The following is a 13,741-nucleotide window of genomic DNA, read 5'->3' as shown; positions in this document are numbered from 1 at the left end:
ACAGTTTCATTATAGTTTGTATGTATACAGTGCCGGATAAAAGTATTGGCACAATATTTGCAAAGTTTTTTATTCTAATTTATGTATTTTCGATAATTTTTTACAAAAATATAGTTCGACCTACTCCAAAAAACATAAAATTTGCAACTTTCTATTCTGTTTTTGTTTTTTAATTCTAAGTGTACAGTTTTATAGCCCATCTAATTTCAGTGTAATAAATTGCAAGCTTGAAGTTGCTAAAAAATCGCGTTGATTAGGTTCTTCCTTACAAAAATGTTAGACAATTATTTTTTATATGGAGAAAATGAGCAACACCCTCCACTAAAAAAAATTGCTACTTCATACATTGCATACTGCAAATTTGCACCTTGTTATACCAAAATTGCATACTTAGAACGAACTTTATCTTTATTAAAAAAATATTCGAAATAAATTAGCGTAAAAAATCTTTGATATATTGCGATAAATTCTCTGCGCCAATACTTTTGCCCGGCACTGTATGTATGTACACTCTTATTTATAAATAAACTTAAACATACCTGCTCCAAATCGTATTGACATGAAAGCGTCGCTGCATTGCCCATGATGACCGCCTCCGGCACGAAAATCTTCAGATCCTTCAAACAGTGTGCTGGCGGGTGACATAGCGTATAAGTAACAATTGGTGAGGGCAAGTAGGTAAGTGAAGAAAAAAAGACAAACAAAAACGATATTAGTTGATAACTGCAATGTTTAATAAAATTTAAAATCTAGTAGTAAATGAATTCGCAGATATGTTTTATTAAATTTTTGCACTCTGCTACTAAGTATTTTTGTGATTTTGCTTTTATTTTTGCAACATTGGCCAGTAAACCTTTGAAATGCGTAATTTTAAATTTATAATTGTTCATCATATTTATTTTAACTGCAGTGCAAGATAACAATAAATGCGATTATAGAAATTAATTAAGCTTAAATTATGAAAATTATTTTATATTGCTGTATGCTGTCACAAAAAGGCAATAAAAAGCATTGTAAAAAATTTCAGAAAATAAATTTTGCACACAAACACGCCCACTGCTGCACAAATATACATACAAACAGTGCCATTATATGGGCGTATAGGTGCCAGAAACAGCATCGCCACGGCGCGCGCCATTGCAATGTCAACAAGCGGTCTGACATTAAGCACAGACACCAAACGATTGACAATTCGCTACACCTACTCACATACACACATTTGCAGCAGGGTTATTATGCGGTTTCGCCCGCCCAGCTAACAGCGCATAAAATGCGAAAACAGTTGCAAAAACCAGTTGAATTGTATTAAATGGCTAACAAAAAACTTAATGAATTGTGGAGATGTCTGACAATGCAAAATGCGAAAGAAAATAGCAATTTGAAAAAATTAAATAAAATAATAACATAACAACATCAGCAAAAGCCGCACAAAGTATGCGTACAACATATGCGTGGCGCAGTAAGTTGGCTTATGTTGCCATCATGGTTGTATGTATGTATGTATGTGCCTTAACATTAGCACAATACGTTGCTGCGCTTGACACATAATTAAGTGGCGTTCATGAACAGCAGCCATTTAGCCAATTTTGAGGGAACGCGTTTGCTGATTTCAGCAGCGCCAACCGCAAAGTAGACGAGTGTCATTAAGCTGCAGGCATACAAGTTGAGTATTAAGGGCCAATGTTAAATAACGACGACTGTATTGCTTTAAAACTAAAAGTAATACTTATTTTAGGCAGAAGCTATTGCCAACTATTACATTTGGTTGTAACAGATCTCCCATTTGCTTCATACTTACACATGCAGCGTATGTATGAATTGTATAAATGCAACTGAATGCTATTGACTGGTTTTTGTGTGCTTATAAATTCAGTCGCATTAATCATGTAGCAAAAAATATAGCCATAACTCTAATTGATTATTTAATACAAAATACAAATACTCGTAATATACGCAAATATGAGTACTACTGTTTCTTTTATGGCATATTGATTCATTAGGCAAATTCACGTTTTAACAAAAATTGTTGTTGAAAAAGTTGTGGATTTAGGGGTTTTTGCTGATTTGCTAGCTTTTGCCCACCGCACCGCCTGCGGGATATGCGCTTTAAATGTTGCGGCTGCTCTTACCCAAATAACTATTTCAACACTTCTGTGGCATGCCTTCTCGTAACCCTTCTACTGCAATATTTGATCCAGCTGCACCACTAAGGGCTAAATTCGCAGCGCATATGTAGTTAAACACAAATTTTTAAACCAGCATGCCCAGGAATTTCAAATTTGTATAGAAAAATATTGTTTTTTTTTTTTAATATGTATGTATATCTTCAGGCGATATGATTTTCCATAGTTAACTATGTGAGTTGGCGGCCGCTATAGTGTAGTGGCCGCTGTTGGTAGTGGTGCGCGCTTTTACCTCGCAAGGCACGAGTTCAAGCCCTGGTGAAAGCAACAACGCAAAAATATAGAAAAAAGGTGTATTCTTGACAGCGGTCGTCCCGCAAACCTCCGAGTGTATTTCAGCTATGAAAAACAGCTTCTCATCAAAATACAATAGCCGTTCGGCCAAACCTTTACATATGGAACGATTCACGCCAAATGTGCCAGGCGCGCTGAGCGGTGCAAAACAAGCTGTTTTTCAGTTTTTTTCTGGCATATTTTTGACAGTCCTAATTGGGGAACGTACACATACTACGGGACCCACTTTTTCCAATTTTTAATCTTCCACTCAGGTGACGATATGCAATATGTACAGTATTGGACAAATCTATAGCACCCCGCTTTCAAAGTGATATTGTTTATTTTTAAGAATTTTCGTTTAAAATACAGTTCATTCTCTAACAAAATTCATAGAAACCCTAGTTTAAAACTTTTTAAAAGAATACAAAATAATGCAACAAATGTTCACCCAAATTTCAAACTTTTTTCTCCGAAGTGCTAGAATTTTTCTGTGTACGCAGTTTTAGAGCCCATTCAATTTTAGTCTAGTAATGCGCACGTTTCAAGTGGCTTAAAACTACCGTTGAATTTTTTAAATTTTTCTTTGGCATTTGTTTCCATATAACGAATAAACAAAATTTATTTTTATATGGAGGAAACACGAAACGCCTTCGGCGAAAATTTATGTTTGGAATTTACAACAAAAATTTGCAATTAATTTGGCTAAAAAATGCAAAAATTCAGTTAGTAATGAAGGACTTAAAAATTAGTTTGACAGTGGAATTCAATATTTACTAACAAAAAGGCAAAGGTTAAAAAAAATTTCATACCAAACATCTTAGTTCTAAGGATCGATTAGCGGATATATACCTGTGTACATACATAAGTGTGAAGTGAAAAAATTAAAAGCTAAAGTTAAGTAAAGTATCCTGCAATTTGTTTTTCGCTTCAAATGGATACAAAATTTAATAATTATCTTATTCGCCCACTAGCTTAAATATACATATCGTCGTTTAAAGTAAAAAACCGCGTATCGTCATTCTGCAAAACCGCGTAACTGAGATTTACTGCCAAAAATTGGATTTGCTCACACAAGCTCCTTATCCATTCGTTCTGGAATATACTAGCCAGAAATGCAATTGCTTTATCAACAAGTAATTTTTAGCAAAAAAAAAAATTGACTTCAACTCTCATATAAAAAAAAATATATATATATATATATCTCATGATCCACTGATCGGATCTTAACCGAAATCGGTTGACGCGGTAACATACATAAAAAAAAAAATAAAAAAAAATAAAAATAAAATATTTCGACGAACTTATAACCTCCTCCTTTTTTGGAAGTTGGTTAAAAAATTAATAGCATGCAAAGCAATCAACATTGTGAATGCAGGCTTTATCAGACATTTTTGGATAATGCACTTTAACCTATCTATGAATGTATAAGTATTTAGTATGTAGATTAACTCATCACTTGCAGTATATAAATTGCTATGGCATCCCAAACAACAAAACCAAATATATATGCACATACTACATATCGCCAACATAACATCAATATAGATGCAAAATAAATTTCATTTAGTAAGTGATAAAAATATGCAGATTCCTTCATTAAGTAACACATTATGTCATGAGCAAATGTTGGCATGCAACATTGTGGCACATGGCACATTTTTACAAATTGGCCATTCTCATTATTGACAAATTTAATGTAATAAAAATAAACAACAACAACAACAATAAAGAAAAATGCTGCTAATGATAACAATATATACGAGTACATAGCAATGACAACAAACACAAAGCAACAATGTAGTGAAGTTTGTAATAATAATCTGATTGCAACAGCATGCGTGTTTATATGTACTTATACATATATTTTTGTATGCAAGCTTGTGCTTTATTGAGTTAATGCAATTGCTTGTAGACTTAATGTGTTAATTTTACGCAGAAGGGACAACGGTTGCCTATTGCAGCAATTTACGTTGAGCAACTGGCGCGCGTATGGCATGTGGCACAATACAATTTCAATTCAATTACTTAATTACCGCACTGCAGCAGTGAAAGTGAAAATGAAATAAATACACTTACATATATACGTGACATATGAAGAACAAACGAGAAAAAAATATAGCAATACAGAATTAAAATCGGCCGAGCACATATGTACATATGTACTTATGTATAGTGGATTGCGAATTATTGCAATTCTTGGCAACCAGTGGAATGGCGATAAAATCTGAAGCATGCGATAAAAAATATATGCATACATACGTACATATGAGTGTCTGTTTTTTGGTTTTGCACCTGGAACTTAGCATATACATAACTACATATATGATTATATATGTACGGAAACATTGGCCAAGACCTGATTCACCTTTGCAGGTTTCTTTTTTCGATATCAAGACCCACACTGTCGCACCAACTCTTCGCTAAGCTTTTACCTCCTTGATTGGCGTCGCAGAGGGTACTCCCGTAACTACCTGTGCCAATTATTACTGCTATATTATCCCTGGCAAGGTTGCTATTATTTCAGGGGGTTGTAGAATTGCTGGTTCCACAGGCTATCCATTTACAGATAGCACTGTGCGACAATTTGATGACAATTCATACCAGGCCGGACTTTGCTAATATTTTCTGAACCTATCCAGCAATAAAACACTCGATGAATTTGCAAAAGTTAGCTCGTATATTTATTTTATGGCCTACTAAAGTTTTCATGTCCCTGACTAAGTAATTTTCAAAAAAGTGGAAACAACTTCTTAAAATCATTGTCTAAGCGAAGTTAAAGGTTAAGACGTATACAGTAAAATTGTATGGGAAATATTTTCATAGAACATTTTAATTCATTCGCTCCGGATTGAAAGGGTCTCCTTGAGTCTTAACTCAAGAAATCCTTCAAAAAAAGCAAATTTGAAAGTTCATTAGAGAATCTCGAAAATTATTCTTCGGAATATTTTACTAAGGGTCTTCTCAAGCAAAAACTTCATGCCACCAAAGTAAAGTAAAGTAAAAGTAAAAAGTTAAAATAAATGGTATTTCTATCGCACTGGGGCCCTCCATCTTTCTTGCCATTTTGCCAACACCAGCGGATTCAGAGTTGAATACTTTCAGAGCTGGAGCGTCAGAGTCCATTCGAACGATATGGGCAAGCCAGCAGGAATTTTACATTTTTTTGTTTTGTTTAAAATTATTTCACCATTTTCATTTATTTATTTTTTTTTTTAATTTGTGTTTGTCTTTAATTGATATTTCTGCTTACTTGCTGCGTACAATCCAATATAACGCAGATGGCTGAGTAACCAGGCAACCGTGCCGTGCCCGTCTTTTTCACATTCCCAATGCGCCAATTTCAACGTCGCTTCTCGCAATAAATAATACTACATAAACGAGGCAATTTCATATCATCCGCAACCCCTGATTCTTCCGCGCTTCATTGCATTTTTATAACTCAATCGCCTACAGCTGCAGCACCTGTTTCACGCTAGCTTATGGACGTCTGTCCAACTACATATCTGCCACCGATATGCAGCCGGCGAGCGTATTTCAATTGGCCCTAACTGAAATTTGCATACGTTGCATTTCGCAACACCTCACTCTGTATGTATCTCCTCACACTCCTCCGACCGCTTGATTTTAATTCTGTATTTCTTCCTGTCTTTAATGTTTTGCATTTTTATGATCAACGATTGGGTAATAAACTTTGCCATTGAAGTTGACACGGCTGCTGGAGCTGTGGTTTTGCAGGAGCAGCTACTACTAAATATGGCACTGCAGCAATGTGGAAAAAAAGCGGTGAATACAATTAAAAATGAAATAACCCAGCATGTGATTAAAGTTAAATTAACTGCTGCATTGCTGGTGTGTAACCAACTTTAAAACCAAAACAACGACAATAGTAAAAGCAACTTATTGTACTACATACATAGCCACATATGAAATGTGTGATAGGGAAATTGTCGATATTTTCAATATACATAAAAACCACACACATATGTGCAATTATGTATGTACAGAAGGGTGGAACTTATGTTTCAGGCTTTCTTTGGACTCCGACATATTTAAGTCAAGAAAACAAATTTTCTGTCAATTTGAATGAATTTTCTCTTGTTCCCCCGCATTGCCTTGAGACTACATGCCGAAAATCTTTTTTATGGTTTTGAATCAAAATTCGACCAATTAAAGTCTAAGGCTTTTTCTTTGAAATTGCCTTATAAGGTCTGACGCTTGTGAGCAAAGAATAACGCGAAATGTAAATAAAGAATGCTTAAGCAGCCGCGAGCATATACGAGAGCCTGCCACCACATAAGCCCTTCCAAAATGTGAAGGGTTGCCCGAAGTGGTTCAAAAAGCTACTACGGTTGAGCAACTGCCTTTTTTTATAGCCAAAGCACTGTGACATTTGGCACAGAAGTTAAAAGATAACATTCGAATTTGACCAAAAAATGATCTTACAGCACTTACACTACCAAACCAGGGTTCATGAACAAAACAGATTCTTCCCGAACAGCTGCAAGCTCATCTCCAAAAAGGACTTCCCTAAGATATGCCTTTTTCAATACCGAATTTCAGCTTTGCGAGGCGGTTCTTTCCGCTAAAAAGGTGGGAAAAACCAGCAGTCCAACCAAAGTCATGCCAACCCATTGGTCCCGCGGCTTTTTATTAAAAGCTAGGCAAGTAATCATAGACAGGCATCTCAGGTCTCTTCTCATTTTCAAGAAACTCCACCCCAAAATATAAATTGTGTTAATTGAATCGACTAACATTCGTGTTCTAGGTTTAAGAAATACTTTTATAAATGTGTACAAATGGTATAAAAATATACTGAACAAACGTAATACAGGTGACCAATTTAAATATAAAGGGCATAAATTCCACTTTAATATTTTCAACACACCGTAGTGAATATTTTCTACATAGAATTTTTTCCTTAAAAATTTGGCCCACCCTCAGTTATATATATTTAATTCCACCGCGATTTCATTTATAAGTACTACACAATTTTTTGTATTGCTCTGCAGCTACACTGCATTGCGGACGTAAAATTATTGCTGCATTTTTACTGTCGAGTATTTATTGACGTTTTGCAAATGCTTCACAACTCAATTTTTTTCGCAAGCAAATATTTTCAGAGTTTCCTTATTTGTAGTGTTTACTGAGTAACACATTTAACAAATTGCGATATTTGGATATTTAATGCCAGCAAAAATATATAACTGCAATTCGTTTGCATCAGTTGCCATTGAAAAAAGTTATATGCCCATACATATGTATGTATGTTGTATAAGGATATAAAAGCAGCCGCATTTTAACGGCTTATTTTACATATATACTAAATATGTATTTGTACAGATGGCAATTAAAATTTCCATTTGCTGGCGAGTACGCCCAAATGCATTTCAAAAGTCTATTAACACATTTTTAATGTTTGCGTATTGACCTTCGTGTTGCTTAACTCTTACACTTTAACAGCTTTAACAATTTTATATAATATATTTTATTGCATTGCAAGTAGATTAAAGTATGCATTAGCTTACCATTGAAACAGATGTCTGTGATGATCATCCAGATCAGTGCGAACAAATTGAACCACTCATGAAATAAACGCTCTCTTCTGCTCATTGTGGCTTTTTGGGTTTTGTGTTAGTAGGAAGGAGTTCGGAGGGTATTGGTGAGGTGTCTGAAAAGAATAAAACAATTTTCAATTTATTAAAATAGTCAGCCATATTTACGCAGTTGCCATCTACCTTAACTTTATCTACCAAAATTATGCTTGCCTACTGGCCAAATATATTTTGCAAAGCACATTGACAGAGACCCCCTTTTCTAAACAAGTTGGTCACCTTATTTAGGTAGTACGCTTTGCCAAGAATCTCTCGGTGGCAATAATATAATGCCTTATGTTGACCAGTTTTCGCTATATTTTTTTTCTTTAATATTTAATATTTTCTTTTCATATGTCAAGCTAATTAAACATACAATAACACCGTGCGATAGGCAATTTTACACACAAAAATCAATATATTCGCGAATTCATGGGCCAAATATATGCAGTAAAATTGCGTTTTAAGTTTTTCTCTCTGACGAGAGGATTTTTTAAAAAGAACTTTGAAAATTGAATAATATGAGTAATTCAGAAAATGGTTAAAAAATTTAGTGCAGTGTACTTAGGAAAACAGTATGGATATCAAATTAAAGGGAAAATTCTGTAGAGAAAGAACAGATTAAGTTTGTTGATTCATAAGGTATTGAAAATGTCCTTAAAAATTGTATCCTTGAATATCCTTGAAATTTTGCAATATTTATTTTGAAAAAATTATATGTTAAGGACTGATATAAATTCGACAACGTCCCCGAATATAGTCTTTCTAACTTTATTAGCTTAAAAAAATAAAAATGTTTATAAGGGCATTTATGATATCTTTGAAATTATAAAGTTCTAGTAAAAAAATTCTAAAACTAAAAACGCTGTTTTACTGTATTAGGCCCATAGTGTCTTGAGTATATTGATTACTTGGTGTGTTTTGATTTTTTTCTTTACTCAGAATTTTTAGAAAAAATTTAGGTACGCAATTTTATAAGTATAGCCCATTAAATTACAGGAGGATAAAGTGCAAGTTTAAAGTGACTAAAAGTAACGTTGCTTTTTATATTTTTTTTTTGTTGGAGGTGTCACGCAACCTTTTATACAAAAATTTAAATATTAAATAAAAAAAATAAATATAGGCTAAACTGGTTGAAATAAGGCGTTTCTTTTTTTCTGCCACTAGTATTATGAACTTGCTTTTTTCGACATGCCTTAAGTTCATTTATCAGAAATGTACACGCTAAAGTATTGTTAAATGCGTATAAATTTAATTACTGTATTTTGTTTTGTTACTAATGAAATATTTTTCAACTTAAATAATAAAGTAAATAGGTTTCAAACCCATTTATTTATTATTTGTTATATGGTGGGACAGCTTCTCAAACTATATTGATGCAATTATTTCATGTTAAGTTGTTGGAAAATAATGAATATCTAAATTACCGGGACTAATCACGGGATCCCGGCAATTGCTAAGGTTCGTAGACAAATATCACAATGTGCTATCACAATGGACCCTTGACTTGTGCTAAATCAGGCTGATTATGGCAACTTAACTTAACTTAACGGAACGTAGATTCAAATCATGAATGAAACAGATTTCGGCGTGGCATTAAGTTACGTTAAGTTTCGGATGTTCAATTATAAGCAACACCCATTTAACAGCATTTTTTTTTAGAGAGAGAGCCGTAAGTCCTAACATGCAAACATCCACATTTTTAATATTGGTAAGAAGTTTAGATACAGTTAAAACCCTGTATCCTGTGTATATCTACAATTATGACACTTCACCTTAAAGTCATTAGATTAGAGGCACTATCAGACTTAAAAATTGATTAAAAAAAAAAACGTTAATTGACAAAAGTACTGGTAGATACTAACTTACGGCATTAGCAAGCAAAACCACCTGCAGTAATTCTGTACGACCCAACTATGGAATGAATGGATGAATTGGTTATTTTATTTTTAGTTTGTTGATTTCCAACACTTTTGTCGAATTCGCATTCCATGTCCATCCCCAGCTATCAGCGTTTTCTTCGCTTTGCCTTGCCCTACTTACATTTACTTGCAACAGCATAGTGACTTTTATTGTTGTCATTGTTGGCATTGTGTTAATTTAATTGAATCAAGCTATGTTCACTTTATTGTTTCCCTTTGCAGGCTTACAATTATTTATATCATTCTTATTGTGGTAGTGCATATTTAGTTGTCGCCGCAAGAGGCAATGTTTCTTCAGATTTCGAAGAACAGCTTCGTCCGCACAGTCAGTTTGTTTTTATGTATAATGGTTAAGCTTGAAAGTACTGTGGCCATGCCTATTACTTGTTGTTGTTGTTGTTGTTGTTGTTGTGGGTGTTTATCAGCAAATGAACAAATAAAGGCTTTAAAGGAGTAACGGAGAGTTAAGCTGAGTCTGACGTTGGCGCTGGCGTCAGCTGCAATGTCTAAGTCTTTTCCTATCCTGCCTGTCCTGTCGGTTCTGTCTGTGTCTGCGATGCACAAATTCCATGCGTATTTTAATCCCTTCATGACAACGTTGAAGAGCTGCAAACACTTTGTTGTCTCTCATTTGAATTTGCATTTGAATTGTTTGCATGTATGTATGTATGTGTGTATGTAAGCATGCGCTTTTTCCAACCTGTCACTGCTTTTGTTGCTGCTGTTGTCTTGTTTTCTGGTTTTCTCTATCATTCTATTTATGTACGCTTACATAGGCATACATACATATGTATCTATATACATTAGACTGCATCACCAAAAAAGTTGCGGTTTTTCCGCCGGGATTACAAAATTTATTATATTTTAAGAAGTCCACCAAAATATTTCGGAAAAATATTAAGATTTAAGCGAGCTGGACCGATTTGAAAATGCCTCCAAAAATAAAGTTTTTTATGAATAAAAATAGTTTCTTAAAGAACTTTTTGAAAAAATTGCCCTCAAATGACAAATTAGATGAAGCTTATAAAATCTGCATAGAAATATTTGAAAATCTTTTTGATGCTGTTTTTCTACTTTTTTCAAAGATTGGTTTCCAAAAAACTTGAATAACTGGGCCAAACACATTCTGATTTAGACTTATGGGATCTCAGTAGAAAGGTATTTTCACACTGTTTTTATTTCTGGCCAAAAAAATGTCATTCGTGTCCCATCTTGTTTTTCGAATACCAACACATCTTAATTCAACTTTGAATGACGTTCGTTCATCCTACCTTTCTCTTCCATCCTTTGAATGAGTTTATATGCAAAGAAATAAAAAGGGTGAGAAAATACCTTTCTAAGGACACCTCTTAAGTCTAAATCGGAAGAGTTTGGGTTCAGTTATTCAAGTTTATTCTATACCAATCTTTGAAAAAAGTAAAAAAATAGCATCAAAAATCTCATCATTACGATTCTGTTAAAAATATTATTTTCGTTTTTTTTAAATATTTTTATGCAAATATTTTAAGCTTAAACCGTTTTGTCATTTGAGGGGATTTTTTCAAAAAAAATCTTTAAAAAACAATTTTTATTCATAAAAAACTCCATTTTTGGAGGTATTTTCAGATCGGTCCAGCTCTCTTAAATCTTAATATTTTTCCGAAATATTTTGGCGGACGTCTTAAAAAATAATAGATTTTATAATTCCAATGGAAAAATAGAACCGATTTTTTTTTTGTATGGGGAGTGGCGCAGTCTAATATACATACATATGTATTTACTATAACCAGTTCTGTTGGCACTGCTGGCTTGTCTTTATTTAAATTGCATTAAAATTTCAAATTTCTTTTGCGGTTTGTTTGACAGAGAAATCTGTTGACGGTTCGTTGGCCAAGTTATCAGGTTGAACTGGAGAATCCGACGTGGCATTGTTATTACTTACGTTCTATGCAATGCGATGCTAGGCATTGTGTGGTGGTGGTGGCATGTTATGACACGATTTGACCCCTTGATGGCAAACAACGACCGGTGGCATTAAGCATTTTGCGACAAACCACAACAACAAAAAATAATAAGGAATAATATGGAAATTAGACGCAAGATTTTTATGCCCATTAAGGTGCCACATCCATGTACCAAAATTTGATGAGCTTTTAAGCGAATCGTAAATTTTTGGAATATTTTGTTTTATGACTACCGCCTAGTTTTGGTTTCACAAAACTTTTTAACTCATTCTACATAAATAAGTATTCAGACTCAAATGGAGGGCGTACTGTGTTGCGGGAGAAGTGTAAACTGAAAGGTCCCGCGAACCCAATCAGTGAATTACTAAAGAGATGATGACTGTCTGAAAACGATAAAGGTAGAGAATAAAATTCATCAAAATAAAATTTAAAATAAATAAAAATTAGAAGAAAATTAAATTAAATTAATTAAAATATAATAATAAAAAAATAAAAATACATAAAACAAGTTTTAAAAATTTAATTAAAATGAAAAAAGATATAGATTTTTCTTTAAAAAAAAAAAATTTAAATCTAAAAACATATTTAATTAAAAACCAGAAAAGAGATTGTTGAGAGAGTTGGAACAAATTGGCGGCTTTAACTAGTTGCTGAAATATCGGAGTTTTCGAATTTCGTCATTTTAGTCCGATAAAAAAATAATTCCAACATATTAATTTTGTGTGCCAACGTTAATAATTGTACCGAGTTACGCGCAAAAATAATGTGCATGGCGTAACCCGGGCTAAATTTTCTCAGTCAAGAAAAATACCCATTTTCTGCTGATCTTTTTGCTATAAATATTTAGTGCTAATTGTACCGAATTTTATTTTTTTTTTTGTATGGCAAGTGATGCACCCTAATGTACGTACATATGTACGAACATAGTGCTTTGACCCTAAGGGCAGCTGATGCTGGTAGTACAAATACACTTTTGGCTTGAAGGGCATTACAAATTTACGTTTTGCGGCTAGAGTTATTCTTTTGACTATTCTACTTCTACTAGCAAAGCCTACTACATTTTACCCTGCAGCGAATAGTCAGTTGTACTAAGTCAAGTTGAGCTTTGAGTTTCAAATTAAAATGCGCCGCTCAACGTTATGCAAATATTTCCAGTACCATTGACAGTTGGCACGGTGAGTGGACCGATAGATACAAGGTGGCTGGTTTGTCGGCTGATGTTTGACTGTTGCAAGTTATGCATATCGCCAGTGAATACTAATAGGTAAGCCGCGGAGCGCCGTAGTTGTGAGCAGCTCTTCCGGAAAATTTGCAATGTTAAAAAATAGTTATTTATGCATTCAGAAATAAAGGTAGTCTTGGGTTTTTATGAATTGCGGGTCAGGTAGGATTTGTATATTTTATCCTAAGAATTTTAAAGGGCATTATAAATTTTATGAATTTATACACAATACATTAGTTACATAGTTAGTATCGCTTACTGACGATAAAATGTGTATACCTAAGTGACACATTTTGGTCTCACGAAGCATGATGTTGAAAATTTCCATTCCATTACCTAAGGATGCTGATTGCTCAGATTTGGTATTTGGAGTAATAACACTGTATCACAATTTTGTTTATTTTTATTTTTTAAGTTCACCGAATGACACTATACAATTCCTATGTAGAATTGCTCCGTGATTCCGAAAATCAAGTTAATTTTTTTCTAAGAATAACTTTTCGAGTGCTCAAAAAAAAAATTCAAAACGTCTTAAACCAATTTGCAGCTCACTCACAGGTCTCATTTTACATTAAATGGCATCAAATTTTTCAACTCCAGACTA

The 13,741-nt window shown here is 33.7% G+C and overlaps 1 protein-coding gene across 1 annotated transcript in view; it reads right to left on the bottom strand.

Moving 5' to 3' along the window:
* beat-VI (Immunoglobulin domain-containing protein beaten path VI) overlaps positions 1-13,741 on the bottom strand; it is a 157,482-nt gene that overhangs the window by 37,787 nt on the left and 105,954 nt on the right. The window contains exons 3-4 of the mRNA XM_017622577.1: positions 7,985-8,127; positions 540-631 (exon numbers count right to left, since the gene is read on the bottom strand). Of these exons, the coding sequence (XP_017478066.1) occupies positions 540-631; positions 7,985-8,069 (177 nt within the window). The 5' untranslated portion in view covers positions 8,070-8,127. The remainder of the gene's footprint in view (positions 1-539; positions 632-7,984; positions 8,128-13,741) is intronic.

This window comes from Rhagoletis zephyria, unplaced genomic scaffold (assembly GCF_001687245.7).
Source record: "Rhagoletis zephyria isolate East Lansing unplaced genomic scaffold, Rhagoletis_zephyria_1.1 Rzeph_scaffold_00048, whole genome shotgun sequence".
Classification (NCBI taxonomy): domain Eukaryota; kingdom Metazoa; phylum Arthropoda; class Insecta; order Diptera; family Tephritidae; genus Rhagoletis; species Rhagoletis zephyria.
Note: the sequence above shows the minus strand (reverse complement) of the source record. Positions and strands in the feature narration are given on the sequence as shown.